This window comes from Vipera berus (genome assembly GCF_964194415.1).
Source record: "Vipera berus genome assembly, chromosome: 2".
NCBI classification, from domain to species: Eukaryota; Metazoa; Chordata; class Lepidosauria; order Squamata; family Viperidae; genus Vipera; species Vipera berus.
Window position 1 is genome coordinate 179,707,784 of NC_138203.1, and position 20,991 is coordinate 179,728,774.

The 20,991-nt window shown below is 39.3% G+C and overlaps 1 protein-coding gene across 1 annotated transcript in view; it reads right to left on the reverse strand.

Moving 5' to 3' along the window:
- The window catches only part of DNAH9 (dynein axonemal heavy chain 9), a gene marked incomplete at both ends in the record, with an annotated part of 232,762 nt that overhangs the window by 170,887 nt on the left and 40,884 nt on the right, over positions 1-20,991 (reverse strand). Inside the window, 12 exons of the mRNA XM_081320420.1 lie at positions 1,992-2,149; positions 3,507-3,611; positions 5,609-5,765; positions 6,736-6,896; positions 7,245-7,484; positions 9,826-9,951; positions 11,141-11,293; positions 13,024-13,150; positions 14,388-14,518; positions 15,074-15,944; positions 16,980-17,146; positions 17,976-18,198. Of these exons, the coding sequence (XP_081176546.1) occupies positions 1,992-2,149; positions 3,507-3,611; positions 5,609-5,765; positions 6,736-6,896; positions 7,245-7,484; positions 9,826-9,951; positions 11,141-11,293; positions 13,024-13,150; positions 14,388-14,518; positions 15,074-15,944; positions 16,980-17,146; positions 17,976-18,198 (2,619 nt within the window). The remainder of the gene's footprint in view (positions 1-1,991; positions 2,150-3,506; positions 3,612-5,608; positions 5,766-6,735; positions 6,897-7,244; positions 7,485-9,825; positions 9,952-11,140; positions 11,294-13,023; positions 13,151-14,387; positions 14,519-15,073; positions 15,945-16,979; positions 17,147-17,975; positions 18,199-20,991) is intronic.

The following is a 20,991-nucleotide window of genomic DNA, read 5'->3' on the forward strand; positions in this document are numbered from 1 at the left end:
TAATTTCTTCAAAGTTAGTAAAGGTGGATCCTATATTCTATGTTACCACATAAACTATCAGAGAAAGCTGGAAGGGAACTTATAGATCAGAGGTCCCCGACCTTGGCCACTTTATGACTTGTGGACTTCAACCCCCGGAATTCCTCAGCCAACCTGAGCAGAGGGTTGGACTAGAGCATGGCTGGCTGAGGAATTCTGAGAGTTGAAGTCCACAAGTCGTAAAGTGGCCAAGGTTGGGGAACCCTGTTATAGATCATCTTTTTTTTCTAATAGTACTGAAAGGAGATCTATCCCAATGGTGCACCACAGAAGTATGTAGAAGTTATGCATACGTTGCAAACGTTTTAGAGTGCTGTTTGTATCACAGGACACTATGGAAGCAGTTTGCTATCACTGGTTGGAGGTGACGACATCAAGGACCAACAGGGTGGATGGTTCCAGTATGATGAAAGGGAACAAGAGTTGGACCTGGTTTACTATCTTCATTTGGTCTATGTACAGCAGGACATCCCTAACTTTCTCCATGAGACACGCAGCCAAGGAGAGCTATAAGTATTTTATGGACTTCCCCAGCCAAAAGGTCCAGGGCCACCTCTGAAGTGACTGGACATAGCTGGCAATGAGGTACTTGCTCCAAGTTCAGTCTAAATAGTGTCAGGTATAATATAATGACAATTTTTAGTGGCTGGCTGGTGCCATGAAAGCCCTCCCTTCAGCTTTTAATTAATTTTAATATTCTTGCTTCTTTTTAAATTTTTAACTTTATATACTGTATAAATATTTTATTTTATTATATACTGCCCAGAGTCTGTTTTGAGGTCTGTTTGAGGAAGGTGTTTTTACTGCTAAATCACACTGCTCACTTACATCCTCACAAATCAACTTGCTTACCATTGCTAAGATTCCTGTATCATTTCTCCTGCACTGTTTCCAAGGCAAAATCCCCCAAATCTGACCCTGTGCATTTGATATTTTTTTTAGACAGAGGCAGGATTTTACAATTGGTCACCAGTGAATAATCATTCTGTCAGATGACACAATGTTCAAGTTCATTAAAATATTTTTTGAACTCTGATTTATTTGCTCTTTAATTTCTCTGTTATCTGCAAATTTAGCAAGCCTTCTTTGCATTCCATCTTTTGCAAGTCATTTGCAAAGGTTTTGAATAGCACAGGCCAAGGAAGGATCCCGGGAATTCTGCTTCCTTTGAGGCCAAAGCATTTGGGTGCAGTTGTTATCAACCTGCTGTCTAACTTTGGTTTATCTTGAAAGAGGTTGGACAGTATTAGAACAAAGTGTCCTCGTAGATTTGATTTGATTTGACCAGCAGGATCTCTTAATCATCAAATAACTCAAGCCAGGACAACCTAAGCAAACCCCAAAATTGTACAAAGTAGATTTGCTTTGGAGGCCATTCTCCCATGCTAAGTACATAATAAGTAGCAAATAGTCTTTGCCCATCCTCTGCCCATTCTTTGCTCTCACCTGGTGGGATTTATGGTTATCTTTGCTGCTAGAGAGAAGATTTAACACATCTCGGCAGAGGATAGAATCTCACCTAACTTGCTTGAAGAAACAGAATCAATATCTCCTGTGCTTTCACCCTACCCCCTCTATACCATGTGTCAATTCAGTGTCATAACACCTCCACTCATATGAACTCTGAGGAGATAGTGCCTCCTTTTAGCTGACAGGTCACAAAATAGTTCTAGAAGAACACTGAATTTATAGCAATTGCCATCACTATTACACGCTCAATTGTTTAGCAATTCTGGAAACCTTAAAACATTTTATGTAAGCATTTTGGCTATTTATAATGTGTTTTGCTGTTTTCTGCTACATTTGGTTTTGGTCTTTGTCCATTAAAACAATTAAACTACACTACACTAAATTATGCTGAACAGTTCTTCCAACTGTTGCCATGAGAAATGAGGTAAATACTTTTATTAAACCACAACCACAAATTTCACAAAATTAGGTCACTGCCTCACCTAAAAAGAGCCTTCAAATTCTCTGGCAGTTCCGTACGTCCTGCATAGCCTGGATTCATAGTAATGAATATACCAACAGAAGGAACTAATTTAATGTCTTCTCCAAGAAAATTAAAATTCTGTTTTTTGTCTCTTATAGCATCCTGTATGCTTTTCACCTGACAGTAAGAGAAGATGGTTTGTTAACAAGCTTAGCGGATTTAACAAAAGATATCAATATCTTGGAAAAAGAGAAATAATGGTTCTATAGGTTTTAATTGATTTGGCTACCTGCTTATAAGTTAATGCTGGGACAGACATGAGCTGGCTATTAGCTGCCTAAAACAGATAAGAACTTAAACAAATTTTGCATTTAAAATCATTTGGTATGCTGTAACTTGAATATTACATTAAGAATAATTAAAAATGAGGAATTCTTTATTCCTGTTTTTCATTTTTAATTATATATCTATCATTAAAGCATAACATCAAATGTAAGAGATATAAACTAAAAGTTTCCTTAAACTATTCAATGCCTGAACCTTAACACATCTTGTAGCAAAGATTTATTTTAGAGATGGTATCTCCTGAATACATTCTGTTATTAAAGCATTAAGAAAAAGACAATTCCTTTCATTTCTATCCATTTTAATCAAGTTCTGAATAAGAAGAATAAACTAGATGGAAGCAATAACATTCTAAAATCAGATAGCATTTGCATATTTTACCAAGCTATTTCACCCTTAATATTACTTACTGTCCCATAAAAACTTAGTCACTATTTCAGAGTTATTAGGATGAAAAATACAAAGACAGGTGTCCTTCAGGAAAATTAACTCTAATTATGACTCTGAGAAGATACTCCTAATTCAAAAATGGTAGAGCTGTACATTATCAAGATTATTATAGGCAACTTTATGTCAAGCTGCTTAATAGTTATAATTACCAAATATTTCTATTCATTAATTAATCATTAAAGGGAAATTCTGAATAGATTTTTTTGGCCACATATGATAAAGTTCTATAACTCTTTGCATCTTGAGCTTCTCATTGCAAAAGGTTAAAAATACGGTAGAAATTTCTTGAGCATTTCACAAATTTCAGGATGTTAAGTACTATAAGTGCTATCCTCGTCCTCCAGATCCAGCATTTTTTTCCTATAGATGTTTAATTAAAAAGCATAGGAAAATTCAGAAATCCAGAAATTAGTTCCCAAGAATAGAATATTTGAAAGTGTGTGTCAACTTCCTTAGGGAAAGCAAAAACAGTAAATTCCAATAGTGGCTTCTACTAGGGAGGAAATACAGCCAGTATGACTAAGAAACCTCACACCAAGAATGATATGAGTATTAACCCAGAAGAGCAGACCCTTGCTGCAGAGAAAGAATGGATCATGTAGAAAACCCTAAACTGGAACCTATACCCAGATTAGTAATCAACCTGGTCAAATGGGACACTCCACTGGACCAAAGTCTTGCAACAGTCCTGCTCCCCTTTTTTTAAAAAAAATGCATTTAGCAGATATGTTTTACCTACCTGTACAGCCACAACTGAGAGAACCTCAACAGAGATTCTGTTAAACTCATCAAAACAGCCCCATGCCCCCGTCTGGGAAAGACCTTTATAAATGTTCCCACAAGACTGCAAGAGAGAGAAAGATGGTAGTGAAATTACCCATAGAATCTGTTTAGTGAACGGCATGTAATCTATTTCCAGCTTCAGAAACAATTTAGAAGGTTCTCTAGACACTGATTACACAAAGGTGGAACTAAACATAGTACCTGCATTGACAAATATGAACCATATATTTCTCAAGTGTAGTTTTCCCGCCGCCTTGAAGGAGGCGGTGGTGAGACCCCTCCTCAAGAAGCCTGCCTTGGACCCAGCAATATTAAACAACTATCGTCCGGTCTCCAACCTTCGCTTTCTGGCGAAGGTTGTTGAGAGCGTGGTGGTGCAACAGCTCCCTTTGTTCTTGGATGAAGCTGATTATCTAGACCCGTACCAATCAGGTTTCAGGCCCGGGTACAGCACGGAGACGGCATTGGTCGCGCTGGTGAATGATCTCTGGCGGGCTCGGGACAGGGGCTGCTCCTCTGTCCTAGTCCTTTTAGACCTCTCAGCGGCTTTTGATACCATCGACCATGGTATCCTGCTGCGACGTCTCAGGGGGTTAGGAGTGGGAGGCACAGTTCTCCAGTGGTTCTCCTCCTACCTTCTGGGACGCTCGCAGTCGGTGTTGGCAGGGGGGCAGAGATCGACCTTGAGACCTCTCATTTGTGGAGTTCCTCAGGGATCGGTTCTCTTGCCTCTCCTGTTCAACATCTATATGAAGCCGCTGGGTGAGATCATTCGTGGTTTCGGAGTTGGGTATCATCAATATGCTGATGATACCCAGCTTTTCATTTCAACCCCAAACCACCCCAGTGATGCCCTCGACGTGATGTCCCGCTGCCTGGAGGCGGTCCGGGTCTGGATGGGGAGGAACAGGCTTCGACTCAACCCTGACAAGACTGAGTGGCTGTTCGTGCCGGCATCCCGGGAAATTCCGATTATCCCATCTCTGGCCATGGGGGGTGAGCTATTACCCCCCATAGATAGGGCGCGCAACTTGGGGGTCCTTCTAGATTCACAGCTCTCTTTAGAAGAGCATATTGGAGCTGTGACTAGGGGGGCCTTTGCCCAGGTTCGCCTGGTGCGCCAGTTGCGACCCTATCTAGACCAGGATGCCTTGCGTACAGTCACTCATGCGCTCGTGACTTCTCGTCTAGACTACTGTAATGCTCTCTACATGGGGCTGCCCTTGACGTCCACTCAGAGGCTCCAACTGGTGCAGAATGCAGCCGCGCGAGTTGTGCTGGGGGTTTCCCGATACTCCCATGTTACACCTTTGCTCCGCGAGCTGCATTGGCTGCCGGTTGCCCTCCGGGTGAGATTCCAGGTGTTAGTAATGACTTACAAAGCCCTACATGGCATGGGTCCAGATTACCTACGGCAACACCTGTAGGTGCGCTCCCACAGAGAGGGCCTCCTCAGGGTGCGCTCCCACAGAGAGGGCCTCCTCAGGGTGCCTCCGATCAAAGAATGTTGATTGGTGGCCCCCAGGGGGAGAGCGTTCTCTGTGGGCGCGCCTGACCTATGGAACCGCTTGCCGGTTGAGCTCCGGACGGCCCCCGACCTTCGCTCCTTCCGGCGCGATCTAAAAATGTATCTATTTGAGCAGTCTGACCTGGTCTGATGGGTTAGGGTTGGGGTTTTAATACATCTTAATTATTGTTTTAACCTTGGGCATTTATTTAATCGCTTTTAACTTTTGTATCCTGTTTTTGTATTTATTGCCCTGTACACCGCCCTGAGTCCTTCGGGAGAAGGGCGGTATAAAAATATAATAAATAAATAAATAAATAAATAAATAAATAAATAAATAAATAAATAAATAAATAAATAAATAAATTTTTATTACATAGGGGACATACTTCTCTCAAGGTTGCTTTTTTTTCTGGTCCCCTCCACATAGCGAGGAGTCACCAATTCAAAAAAGTATTAACTTTTTCATAGGGATACAATAGAAGAATTAGATCATTTTTGTATTAACCTTTAGAAACGTCACCTACTGTCAATCGCTTTCCAGCCATTACCTTATAGTCCATTTGCTCTGAACAGTTGAACACATATACCATGATGCCAAGAGCTCGGCCAAGGTCTTTGGTGGTCTCAGTTTTCCCGGTACCAGCTGGCCCTGCAGGTGCCCCACTCATCGTTAGGTGTAATGATTGTGTGAGAGTGATATAACATCTCCCAGGTACAAGGACGAAGGAAAGAACAGAAAACAGAAATGAATAACTTTGGTTGCATACTTTCACCTAATCCAATTCTTACTGATAACCCACCAATGACTCCTTTATAATTTTAGGTAGAAATAAAATAAATTTCCATAGAAAATTTGTAGAAAGGAGATGAATTTGGGTGGATTACAATGCTGGAATAACATCAGGCAAATGAGTCTACATCACTTGTAACTATTCAAAAACCAAGTGAGTTGGCTTCTGTCTGATTAGGCAGGCAAATTCAGAAACACTGCAAAGCCTACAGATAATTACAGAAAAGGACCCTTTTTAAAAAAACAAATGTTTTTATTACAAGAGTTTACATGGATAATAAGAATTTTAAAAAAGAGAGGAAAGAAGATAGAGAAAAGAAAAATAAAATAAAAAACAAAAAACATGAAATGCACATGCACACACATGCAGCTTCCAACCTTCCCCTTAGCAGTTATACCATACGTGCAATTCTAATCAAACCACTTGCTCCAGGATTTCATTACAATTCCCTTCTTTCTATAACCTATACTTTCTAATCACCAAAAATAGAAATCATAAAATCATTTTCTTTCTTACACAAAAGTCTATAAGGGGCTTCCAATCATTGATAAATGTCAACAATGACCGTTCTGATAAAAGCAGTGCTATTTGTTTCATAGGCAACTTATTTAAAGCATTGCACTGCGACATAAAATCCTCACATCTGTTTCATATCCTTGTGCAGTTCTTCGTCCAGGTCTAAGAAGAGGAAATGTCTTTTAAGAAAGACAGCAGCTGGATCTGAATTGAATCTCTGCTAATCAAGACTTACAAACACAACTGCCTATTGGAAAGTGCATGCTTTTGCAAAACTAACCCCCCCCCCCATTTTATAACAACCATCCAAGCTTCATGGCACCTTATCAATAATGTTTCCTCTCCCATGAAGTCATCTAGACCCCTACCTGTCTGTTAGAGGAGTGATAACTAGCCGTGGCGTGTTCCCAAGATATTCATAAGAATACAGGAATTGGGCATCACAAATATTGGCGTAACAGTGCTTCTCCTCTTCTGCCCACCTGTGTCGGAGTTGTGATAGCCAAAGAAAGACCTGTGCGTTGTCCACCTATAAGTGCAAAAATATGAATAAGGTGAAACAAAAGATTCAGCTTAAACTCAGATGCAATTAATAACTTTAATATCTTCTACTCCCTCTATTCCTCTTCTACTCTACATTGAAATTACATAAGCTCTCCTAGAGTAGTTATTTTTTTAACCGAGAGAAACAAACCCTGAAACTTCTATGCATTTAAGATCCAGATCAGTGAAAATATCCCTTCAAAATAATCCCATTGCTACTTCTCTTTTTTTTTTGTAGAGCCCAATCTTAGCAAAGCAAAAACTACTGTACAGTTTTCCCACGATAAATAGCTGCCAAAAGCGATAGTGCTGTTCCTCGTGTTGCAGAACCAACCTTTTGGGCAATCATCTTCGCCACCACATCTCGAGCGTGCACATCAATGGTGCAGATAGTCATGATCTTCTGCCTGTCACCCTTAGAGAGGTGACCAATGAGCATTGTGATCAATGTGTTGAGCTGTGTCACCTGTTTCTTATAACAGTCCTTCATGGCATTTTCATAGCCTTCTTCCAGCCTGGCAAAGGCAATCCCAACCTCTGTGGTCCACCAGATTTGTGTACAGGTCAGTGACACCTTGGAAAAGAAAAGCAACTTAACTTCCTTCACAAAGTCACTAGCAACTGATGTGTTACTGGACCAACTTGTGTGTGTGTGCATATGCAGGCGTATTTTCATTTACAGAAAAATAAAATGGGAAATCTATCAGGAAGCAAAAAGTATAATTAAAAAGAATATCCGCAGAGGCCTGCAAGTTACTACTCCTGGTCAATTCTCCCCAAAAGCCACATGGAATTTATCAACTGATAAGAGTGCTTCATTCATTTATTGCTGTGTAAATGGGAAGATGTTATAGCCGTATAAGCAGGTTTAACTTCTGATTTATGTTGGGACCTCTGTATTTGTTGTAGCCACTTCTATCCCCTTTTGTAGCATAACTGTTTTCCTAACTTTATGAGAAATGTTAATAGGGGGTGGCAACTCATCAAATAAAAAAATAATCTACAAAAGGAAGAAGATCAAATCAAAGACCATGACAACCCAGTTTTACAGTCACACAAAGACTAAATAGTTGGGCTATAATCTAAAAGCTGAGATTAAATATTTCTGATCTTAAAGATATTTCTTGCTACTACCACCTGCTTCAGGTAATCTATGAGAAGCCAGTAAAAAAGCTCATAAGAAGCATGACATACAGAACTTCATGTCCTTAAGTGTCAAAGGATAGAAGCAGGATGTTAATAAGTGTGAAGTAAACCATTAGGAGGGCACAATTATTTTTAAACATGAACAGATACAGACGTTTGCACCACAGACTTATGCAGAGAGCAACGGGAACGCTCTGAAATATCTGCACCATTGCTTTAAAAAAAATGAAAAATAAATCAACCAGAGTTTTGTTCAGTGTCTGGTATCTAAATCAAGTTTAGACTAGCAAAGCAACCTTTGCCCAGTATATTATAAAAAGAAAACCATTTTCCCCAAGCCCTTATTTATTAGATGCTTGGAGGAAATGGCTTTTCTTTTCTTTTTAAAGCAAAGGAAAAACTTCTGAGCTATAAAACCATTTGATAATCTTTAGTCATTGGCAGCCTGATTCTTGTAGCACTGATCTGGCTCAAGAGCTATTAAAGTGGGAACAATGTTTATAGAGGGAGCAAAAAAGGTTAAACATTTAAAAGTTAAACTTTTACTGGTGGCCTTCCTTTTTTTCCAGGGTTTGGCACTGACTTCTTCCCCTATTGGCTTAACACAAAAGCAAGGCTGCTGGCCCTGTAATAGAAACTTCATTTCCCATTATTTTCACATCACTGCCCTTGACAATGACCTTTTAGGTTGTTCTTAATCTCTGAACTCCAGTACATAAACCAGAGTCAAGGAACAGACCTGTTGGGTTCATATGTTGTCATAAGCCACAACATGATTGTTTGTTTTTAGCTCAAGATGTAATGGTTAAAAAATCATGGCTTAGTGCAATGTGTAAATCATAAAAGTCATATTTATTTAAAACACCTTCTCTTAACCAACAAACCTACTGAAGTCTAGAGAAGAGATGGAGATCTTTTGTTCAGGCCTGCCCTTAATGTCTGGAAGGGATCGGGGGGGGGGGTCATAATCTAGGTTTGGCTACATCACCTACTAGAATGAGATTGTAATTTAGCATTATAAGGGGGAATTTTAGGAGTTTGCTTTATTTTTTTAACAGTGAAATATTGATTGTAGATTTTATATTATAGTCTTTATCTTTTTCTGCAATCCAACATGCTACCAGTTTTCAGCAGTGATGGTCGTGAGGAGGGGGCTTGTTTGAGAATTAAAGGTAAATGATTCAACATCTGCAAACAGAAGCTAATATGGCTTTAAACTATGACTGATAGCCTGATCATACGTACTACAGATGAAAAATGATAAATATTAGAGAATGTAACTGTCTATTCCATCACTATTCCGTATATGCTAGACTATAGCAGCTAGTATGTTTAATCCACCATTGCAAGCAACTGGCTGGGAAATCCTTGCAGGATCCAAGCTGGGTCGGTCAACAGGACCAGAGGTTTAGTCTTCTGAGCTTTCGGATTCGTGCTTGGGGAACTTCCCTCTAACAGAGTGTGTGCTTTGGGCTATTCTATGTATAGTATTTATGTGATGCCTGGTTGTGAGAGAGAAGTTCCGCAAGGATGGGCTCCAGAACGAGTCCGAAAGCTTGGAAGACTAAGCCTCTGGTCCCAATCCCTGACCCAGATTGGATCCTGCAACATTATCCTGGGACACATCTATTCACCTTCATTCACTAGAAATCCTATTTATCAGGAGTGGAGGTGGCTTGTTTGGGGAAAATTGGAGCAAATATCATTTGCTCCAAAAAAAAGATTCTACACACAGTAAATTGTTCCCCAGAAGCAGAAGCAAAGAATACCTGGGCAGGATAGTCAAACAGCCACTGTTCCCTTGCCTTTTCCTCATAAGCCACCACAGCCTCTGTCATCTCATGCCTTACAGTGGCCCGCATGGAGTCCAACACACGGTTCAGCCAACACTCCACCTAGAGAAGAAGGTGAACAACTACATCAGTGGCCATCTACAACTTGTCCTTCTCTGGAAATACCAAAGAATATTGCTAGGCACTTTCACTGGAGGATATCCTGATGGATGCACCAATTGGAATTGGCCCTCTTGCTACCAAACTCCATATACCATAACCTTGCAGGGGTGAGAAGAGGCAGCTGTGAAGTAATATATATATATATGAACTTCTTTATTTTTGGTAGCAGGGTTGTGCACGTTTTTCCCTACTGAGAGCTATAATTCATCTTTCCAGAGGCCATACTCCAAATGAGGTCAGAAAAAAATCAGATTTACTGTAACTTCATTTCCATTTCTTTAAAATCAAGTATTTTTAAAATAATTATACTCCAGTCATGTATTTAATATCAATTCTCAGTGCACATGGTATTATAACGTAGTATCAACTTTTGGCCATAGATCAGGCACCTCTCCTTGATTAGCATTTTCCACAGAAAATTTCATAATTGTTCACACTCCACCACATCTTCTGGAAAGGATAATTCTATGTTATTCTGAGCATCATATATGTGCATGAGGTGAAAATCGGTGAGGAAGTCTCCTATGGCTTTTTGACTGCTTCTCTAAATTGTCCATGATCCATTAAAGATAAAGCTGGACTCTAAAGTAACCATTGGTATAATGGTTTGACTTGCCTGGATGATCATTGCTATGAAATGCCATTTTTAAAACAAATACTTATTTCAGGCATTTTAAACTTTACTTTATCCCCACTTGCCCCCCCATCTCCCAATGTATTTATAAAATATTAGCCTCAGCTCAGATCTGCATCTTAAAAGATCTGATATATAAAAGTAGGAATGACAAAGAAAAATACAGCCCTAGTAATAAAAATCCAGGCCTTCACATTATGACCAGCTCAGATAGCATATTGGAATGGCTGCCCTACATGACAATGAAGGACACACTGGTCACTTAGCATAATTCCCTTTCTTTCTCTCTGTTCTCCAGGCTGCTAGAATAGTTGTCACAAGTGGCTTATTGGAACCTATTGCGCTCTCTCCCTCTCCCTCTCTCTCTCTCTCTCTCTCTCTCTCTCTCTCTCTCTCTCTCTCTCTCTCTCTCTCTCTCTCTCTCTCTCTCTCTCCCTCCCTCCCTCCCTCCCTCCCTCCCTCCCAAAAGCAATTTGTTTCTTGACACTCATTTACCTGCCCACTGCAATCACATGGCTCACTAAAATCAACATATTCTTCCTCTTTACTGTACATCCCTAAACCCAGCTTGCTTGGGTTTTGTTCCAAATCCACATCAAACTTCATTTTGGCCATGTTGTCAAAAAGTTTTGAAAGATGGCGCTGAACCTGCAAAATGAATTAAGACAGATTGCTCATATTTCAAGGAACACTTAACATAAATGAGGACTTTAAAAAAAATCAGCTCAAATCCCCTGCTGGCATATTAACTAAGACTACTGTTGTCAGACTTTGAATCAAAGTGAAACACAACTTTACACTTGCCCATTTTCCTAATTGTCATTTCCAGAGATCTAAATTTCGAAGAATGCCAACAATTATTATTGTGTAGTGGGTCCGACGCACAGAAGAGACGCCAGCCGGTGTGTGAGTTCAGCTCTTTATTGAAGGGGGGTAGCGAACTGGGGAGTGAGGGTTACCTGGCCTCCTTAAATACCCGGCCAGGTAAGCGGACAGCCAATGGGGTTGGCCCTAGGTTTCCTGCCGAAACTGGGTTTCCTGCCGAAACCGTTCAGGCCAACGCCCCCTGGTGGCTGTTGCTATGCAGGTGCCTGCATACATAACAATTATAATTAGCATTTAGCAGCTTATAAAACCAACTCTGCGATCTTAAAATAACTTGCATTTATGTAGAAAGCATCTCTCCCTCCATATGATAAATATACTTACTTGCCATCAACTAAATCTTTCAATTGTCCCTAAAGCATTGCTAGTTTAATAGATGGGGCACTAAGATGAAATCTTTGTATAGTTAATCCTCTCCTAGAATCAACAAACAGAACTCCAAGACAACAATGGAAAACCAATACATTTATCCATATTTCATCATACATATTTATTTTGATTTTACAACACATTTTTTAAAATAGGAATAAAATGGCTATTTTATTCGGGGGTGGGGCTGAAAGCCCTAATAAGCAGGCATATACATAGAATGAAGGCTATTGCTAAGCACATTGATTTGTGCTTTAGATTGTAAGCCGCCCTGAGTCTTCGGAGAAGGGCGGGATATAAATGGGATTTTTTTAAAAAGGCAGAATTTAAAATGCTCTTTCTTCTACCAGAGAGCTTTTTAAGGCATTATTCTTCATTATTCTACCAGAGAGACTTCTTCTGATGTATTTAGGCCTGGATCAGATGAAAACACTCTGATGAATCTAAGGCATGGCTGAAAACCATCCTATGTTCCTTCTTCTATCCTTTACTTTTACATATGCAAAAATAATTAGATCCAGAAGGCAACAGTTGCCTGATATTAAAAGCTATCTCCCCCTTGGGTACCACTACGTAAGCACTTCTGATAGTGGTGGGTATGAATGCTTAAATAAATGACTTAGATTCATTTTCCACCCTATTCTTTCTCTACTACAAATTATCTTTCCCAATATATCTTAACAAACTTTTCAATATCTGTAGACAACTGGCAACTGAAAAGTCAGGGATAGTATAAAAAGTACAGCAAAATGTGGTATTCTGCAATTTGCTTAGCCCACTGCAACGTTTGTACATTCAGGGAAACTTTTCATATCTCTCTCTCTCTCTCTCTCTCTCTCTCTCTCTCTCTCTCTCTCTCTCTCTCTCTCTCTCTCTCTCTCTCTCTCTGTCTCTCGTTACAAACCAATGTTGACTTAATTGAGTTTAGGAAAAGTACTAGATGTACAGGCTGCCATCTAGTGGGGATTCAAAGATCCAGCATGCTTTGAAAGGGAAGATTTATGGACAATGTAGCAGAAATGAAAGAACAGGCTCTTCTTACAGCCAGTGTTGAGGAACTGAATTCAGCACATTTTCCAAAATGCCATGTTTATGACTAGAAAAAAAAAATGGAAGTGACTTACCAGCTGTGGATTGGTGCCATTTGAAAGAATATCAAGTAAATCAGCAGAGGAAATAAAGTAAAACCTAGGAAAGGCCAATCTTTTGGTGTCTAAATATTCAGCCAAAGCTTTTTCACACAAAGACAATCTGACAAAATCAAACATTAAATAGCATTACTATATGGAATAAAAGGCAAATATAACAGTCTAAGTAAACCAGATGTGCTGATACACACTTATCCAATAGCTCTTTCTTTCTAGGCTGTGTATCTTACTTAATACATTCACATTAGCAAAAAAAATGTTTTATGCACATACGTTTCATATGTAATAATACATTTCATTTTTAAAAATGAGGTTCCATTACTTTTTCCAAATCAAGAACTACTTTTGAATAGTTTGTGTGCATTGGGAGAAGTATGTTCAAAAGTTGGACAAAGAAAAAGAGAGCCAAGGTAAGAACTACAGTTAGTACTTCACTTGCAATTGGTCACTTAGCAAACCTACCTGGAGAATAGTTACAACACAAATTTGAAGAAAGTGCCCCCCAACTGGTCAAGATCATATGATGCTGCAAACGGCCATAAATGTGGCCCAGTTGCTGAGCAACCGAAGTGCGGTCACATGACCACATTTTAAGCTGCTTTTGCCAAAAAGGGACATTTTTTAACAAAAAATATTTTTAGCAAAACCGTATCTATAGTGCACCACTGGTTGGCTTAACAACTGTGATTTGCTTAACAACCACCACTAAAACAGTTGTGACCTTGGCTTTGTCACACGATCAACATGTTTTATGACCACCGTTGAGTTACAACCATGATGGGCAGGCTGTCTTTAAATTGAACATTAATTAATTAATGTTAATTAATTAATTAGGGCTATGGGGATTATTCTTTGTGTATCGAGAATAATAATGAACAGACAGGTTACAACGTTGGACTAAGAGCTAGGAAACCCAGGTTCCAATCCATCCTCAGTCACAGATACTCACTAGGTGACTGGGCCTGTCACTCTCTCTTAGCCCAATCTCCCACACAGGGTTGTTGTGGGAAACAGGAAGAGGGAACATTGCCTTGAGGTCCTATAGAAAAAAGTGGGATTTTAAATCCAACAGACAAACAAATGCTGCCCTTTACAAAATGTTGGAATCTTACAAGAGGCTCTGGGATGCTCATTTAGGGCACCGCAGAGTCCATAGCCACAGGGCATCCATCTCTCTTTATAACTCTGCATATTATAAAAAGAACAGTTCGGCTGACTAAAAAGTTATCTTAAAGCCAGATTTAATCATGCATCCCAGAAAAGGAAACTATAAGTAGGGCCATCCTTACCTACCTAGAAATAGGGAAGCACACAATTCAGGTATGTATATCTTAACGCACCTGTTTTGAATATTTTCTAGCTGCTCATATAGCTGTGGCTTCTTAGTTGCCTCTATTACATTTGGGGTTTTCTCAGCATCGTAAGCCAGTTCTTTAAAGTCAATATCAATTCCCTCAAAACGTTTGGAATCCTATAAATGAGAAGAGATGAGACTTACCGATTTCTTGCACATGTCTCTGAAAGGTGTTTTTTATTATTATACATTCAAATCTTTGGAGCAGTGCCTTATCCCAAATATGCAACAGGATGCAAACCAAGACAAGGAATTCCTCTCCAAACATAACCCAGCAACCTCAGATTTATAGCTACAGAAAACACCATAAATACTAGTCTGGAAATTACAAGATAAGCAATGACCATTTATTTAGCGAAGTCTGTGCATCAGCCATTTTATCCTTTGCAAGTGCTATTTCTCCAGAACTCAAGCAACTTTTTTACCATGGTATATTTGCATCCTTTACTTATGTCATCTTATCCAGCAGAGCTGTCTACATTAAATATTTAAAATCGCTCACATTGCTTCCAATGTCATGGTTTTCCCTAAAGAATTATAATCCTGGGAATTAAATTACCTTCCTCAGGTTGGAGCTGCACAGATTTAATAGCACTACAATTCCCAGATTTCTAATAATTGCTCTCTGACAGTTATGTGGTATTTCCCATAAAAAGGGAATGATGATTTTACCTCAGGAAGTTGCGACCGGATATCTTCTGACCCAATGAATATGCTTTCTAGGTGAGACCAACTTCGTTGAACTTCAAACCAGATGGAAATGACTGAGTCTGCCGTAGACAGCTTCCTCTGCCAGGAAGACACTTCCTCTAAGAAAAAAGCAATGTATTTGGATGTCATTAAGTTTTGTAACTGCACCTGGTTGTCTTCAAGTGTCTCAATGAGCTCTTCATCAGATTTTAACAACGGGACATTTGTGCGTGGATGAGGTTCATACTGAAACTCCATGCTAGCCCAGGTCGTTTTCAATTCTTTCACAACTTTCTCCATGCTCATTTCTTTCATGGCTTTGTCAACAATGCTCCGAACTTCATCTTCAAAATTATGTAGGTTGAGTTTGAGCAGGTCTGCCAAGGTGGTGTCTGCATCCATTGTGAAGTACACGCCTGTGGCTTGCATCAATTGATTCCAATGTCTCTCCCGGATGGCAGGATTTTGCAGTTCTGACACTGACCTCAAGGAGGTCAGGATGTTTTTCACCCTGTTGTCCAACCCTGAGAATGCATCCCAAGCCCTCATTTCTTTATCCAAGTTCCGAATGCTTTTGGCAAACCTTTTGCATTCCAGTTCCATATTTTCAACATTAATATCAATCCATTTTGTAGCTTCCCATTCATTCATGCTAGAGATCACTATGGAGATCATATCCCAGAGTTCTTTAAGAATGCACATTTCCTTTCGGCACTTCTTGAGCTGCTTGTAGTCTGGAACATTGACTTCAAATAAATCTCCTGATTTATAAATTGAGGTCATGGTAAGTTCCATTTGCTGTAGCTCTGCATGGGATGCATCTAGCATTTCATAAGGGTTTGTTGCATCAAATCTAGGAAGCAAGTTTTAACTTAGTTTAATCAGTATTGTGTACTTTTTTCCCTTACAAATGCAATGAAATGCTAAACATTAATGATTAGTGTGTACTTAAATGGAAATTAAAGAATACTGTATGGTTTATCCAACTGTATAGGTAAGAAATATGAACAGCTGTCATTTACCTTCCAATCCACATTTTCTTCTGACTTAGTTGCTGCACCTGCTCCTACCTTTCATGAGTGTTCATTCAAAATAATTTCAGAACCATCAACTTTACAGCTGGGGGGAGGGGGCACTAATAAAAGACAACTGGCAACAAAACATATTAAATTTCAACCCCAGAAAGCTGTTTATAAAAATTACAGGCTGGATAATGGAATCTCTTTCAGAATTCTGCATCTTGAAGTAGGATTAACTGTGCAGCAAAATTCAGAGGAAAAAGGCCAGGAGAGTAGCTTTTTAGCAATTAACTGGCCAGGAAATTTCAGGAAAGAGTTGGGTCAAGCTGAGGTGGCAACACCATTTAAGCATTTCATACCAGACAAGGAAGAGGCCAAGACCAATGTATCAGAACTGCAAGCATAGCGTAATGGCAAGGAAAAAGTAAGACATCAGCAATACCCATGCCAGGAGCAAAAAGATACCTTATACCCAGGGCTTTTTTTCTCATAGAAGGCTCAGAACGGAGTTCCGGCACCTTTTTTGGATGGAACCTTGAATGGTAGGCAAGGCAGGTTGTATGACATGTGTGAGTTCCGGCACCTTTTTCTTTTACAAAAAAAGCACTGCGTATACCTATCTTTTAATGACAGATATGGAAAGATGCTACAAAAGGTAACTGTTTAGCCTTTCCTTGCTATTTGGCATCGAGAACACAAGAATTGCAATAACAGGATACTGATTCCAGTGCAAAGAACAAGCCAGATAAAAGGGCCTCCCTTATTCAGATGGTTTGGTCTCTTTTATCTTAGTCACCAGGTAAATATATGCTATATTCAGTAAAGTTCACAAGACTTCTACTGCTTCACAGCAGTGATTTGCCTCTCACCTGAAAGGTGCCTCTTGGTAAAATCTTTCTCTGAATTTATTCTGCTCCACATCAAATATAGCACACTTCCTGCGAAGTATGGCCACTTCATTTGCCTGCAAGGGAGCCACCTGCTGTTTCATATTTATGGCCAACTTCTTCACATTGTTCCATTTTTCTGGCAGCTCCTGGAAGCAAGAAAATAAATAAAATTATGCTGGACGCTAAAAAAACATATCAGATATTTTGTTTCCAACAGAGGAACCGTGCTGCTTAGGTATTTTGCTAGCTACATGTTTTCCTCAATAAATATTGTTTCCCTTCTTTTTTTAATTAAGAAAAATCTACATCTTGCATCCCATTAAGAAGGAAGGGAATAATTTTCCATGGTCTTCAGTGCCCATCATTGTCTTCCTCTTTATCCTACTATTCATACTTCTGTATCACGATCTTAATGCATGTTATTAGATTAGTAACAAGCAAAAAAAGATGTTTTAAATAAAATAAATATGGCATGTTTTAAAATCATTATGTCTACTAAAATTAACTTCAAACTGCCATTTCAGTGGAAGAAAAGTAATGATGGGGCTGCAAATCAGGACGGGTAGCTCATTTCTATACATTTTCCTCAATTCAGTAGAAATGCTATGTAATGCAGATATATTAGAACTACAGCATCCATTGGCAATATTTGCTAAGAATTTAAAACACCAGTCCCAACTCAGCTTGTGAGGGACAGGCTGTTTGGGACAGGCTGTTTTATTATTACAAGGCATGCAAATATGTGCATATCACACAGATTGAGATGTCTACTCTACTCCTTCTTTAGAAAGTGTGGAATAATTTACACTGTACACGCTGACATCTCTCATCCTGACACTGATTATAACTCCTTATCTCCATTACTGCTCTTAGGCTCAAGTATTCCATGACCATTCTCTGGATGAGAATAGTGTCTTTAAATCAGTCAGTGAGTTTGTGCTATGTTTACTTATTCACATCTAGGATTTCACTCACCTCCAGTTGCCTATAGACATCCCCAGGCAATTCTTGCTCATAATTCTTCAATAATTCAATAGTTTGTTTCAAGGGCTCAAACATCTCATCAGTGCTGGACTGCCTATCTTTAATGGCCATCAGGTGACCCATAACTTCCACCAAACCTTCATAATCTCCTTTCTCCAACTTCTTGTTCAAACCTTTCTCAGCAATCTTTGCAAACTCCTCAAGGTCAGACAAACTAAAGGCAGAGCAGAGGAAACAATCACAGAAAAAAACAATATGTTGAGAACAATAAATGTGATAACAAAATCTATCATCCTTCAAGCAAATAACTAGAGAAAACGATTACCTTAGCAAAAAAAGAGGACCCAACCTGGCTGCCAAATTATAAGGGCTCCTACTCAGCAAATCACCTGAACAAAAGAAAAAGGCGGCAATGCAATCCTAAATCTTGGAGGCTGGGGGGCGGGGGTGGGGGGGTGGGAGAGATCATGACATGACAAATGAGCTGTCGATTTCCAAAGCCCAGTTGCCTAACAAGGGCTAGGACAAATAGAGAAGGCAGGTTGCCTACAACATCTTTTCCCTTTTTTGAAATTGAAACTTTTTCTACTTTTTTCATCACAACCATGGGAAAAATATGGAGAAAGAAATGGGTGCAGTCCTTGAGTCTCAGAGTAATTGAAAGAAGTGTAGAATTATTGGATTCCAGGTTGCTTTCAACAAGGGTAGGTAAATAAGGTGTATTTTAGTAGACATTGCTTATAGGAACATTTGCCCAGGATTACCTGCCCAATGGATTAAGAGAAGTCCAAATTACCATCTTGTTACCTGCTTGTGTATGATTTGAAGTTCTAGAAAGATTGCTGCCATCCCTATTCCTTGGGCCAGGGCAGGGATTCTGAGCATAGGCCATTTGCCCAGCACTGCATCCATCTCTTGGACTGATCTTGGACAGTGATTCCAGAGGAGTTGGCCCTCTGAGAGTCCCTGAAATGTTAATTTAAACTACCCTTTGGAGAAAAAATATTTAAAACCACCAACCTTGAAAATAAACCCCTCATTCTTTTCTACACTTACACAATAACCAAATACCACAACCAACCAACCCCCCAAATACACAATATATATCACTAATGCAGCAAATGTACGACCACATACAGCCATAAGAACACACACACACACACACACACACACACACACACACACACACACACACAAAGAAACACCTATTGAAGCAATCACCCCCTGATAAGAAATGACGGCCATAAGGAAAACCACACCACCCAAAACCACAAAAACCAAAATAAGACAAAGCAAATAATCTATCACAGCCATAATTCTTTCTAGAAACTTGGAGACTTATAAATATTAGTTCAGGCACAAAACCAGCTGGGTGACCTTGGGCCAGTCACTTTCTCTCAGCCCTAGGATGGAGGCAATGCCAAACCACTTCTGAAAAACCTTGTCAAGAAAACTGCAAAGAATTATCCTGGCAGTCTCTGAGAACTGGACACAAATGAATGGAAGAAAAAAAATACAGTGTTTATTTTAACTGACATCTTTCCTGATAAAGTAGAAAGGCAGGATTATAAAATAAATAAATTGGTGTGATAGATAATAGACATGCCCATGAATCTTTTGGGAGACTTATGCCCTCACCAATCGCAGACTGTCTACCAGGCAGCAGGCTAGTCCTAAGGGTTGATTGGCCCTGAAATAAATCTGAATTCTGGATTTCTAATGGAGAGCTGGATCCAGGAGACTTGCTATACCCTTTTCGTAAAGTATGTGAGAACTAGTTTTCTAATGATAAGTATTAAACAATGGCCTCTGTTATGCCATCAAAACATAAGTTTAAAGCTATACCTGATCCATTTTTATTTATTTATTTATTTTGGCTATCAGCTCAACAGCCCTTAGCCAGGCTAGAGAAGTGGAGTCCCTACCTCCCATTCAGAGGTAATACATCATGAAACGCCCACTGCTGGAAAGCCACAGCAGGAAATAGTTCTCTCTTTAAACTACATGGACAAAAAAGGACTGCACGGCTCTTTTCCCATTCTAAAGAAAGGATAGCAGCTTGATTCTCTTTTTTTGCACTGAAGAAACAGTGTAAATAATTGATTTGACAAAATGAATCCTTCTACTCAGAGGAAACTGGAAAAAAGATCCCATTTTTAGAAAACATATTTGATACGTTTACTTTTTTCCCCTAAAAGAAATGGACTATTACTTTGCAATATTCCTTGGGCTCATTCTTCTCCACTTTTGAAGAAAGCTGAAATCCAAAACATGTTAAAAGTATGTAGTCAATGTTAATATAAGTAGGACGAAATGCCAGTCAATCCACAGAACTCCTGAAGTTTCTCATTACTTGAAAAACTATGACACGATCTTCTCTTGGGAATAATCGGCATTCTCATTTCATATTTTTTTATCATTTTATGCTCATAATTTGGTAATATAATTAGTGTCCCTCACTTTATCCCAGAATAAACTACGATTACTGCATATTTCCAGCTATATCCCACAAGACCTCACAGAGATTGCTGTACTGTAATGCCTTCAACAAGGATTCAGTCATTGCCATTTGATTATTGTTTTGCTGCAACAATTAGTCATGACATTTAAAGCATAACCGTGGGAGTACACAAAAAGAGAAGGAACTTTAAACCAGCACTGAAGACATTTAATGGTAATATTCCTTATCCCTTCAGATCATGAAATTATGCATAGGATGAGGCAATTACAAGCAAGAAAAAAAGAAAAAAACAACCAGAGAATCCATCAAGCTAATGCTCTCCAGATCATTAGATTATAGAATAAGATTACAATTTCCATAATCAGACCTAACTTTAGGAAGTGCTCCAGCTGGTATAGTTTAGAAAATGTGAAATTCGGTTAAGTGCATAGTAGCCAAAACAAAGTAATTACTGTGATTCTGGAGGTGAAGGGCCTGCAAAGCTGTGACAAACAATGGCTAATCAATCCCAAAGATTGGAACTTCCCTATCTTGATCTAAAGGTAG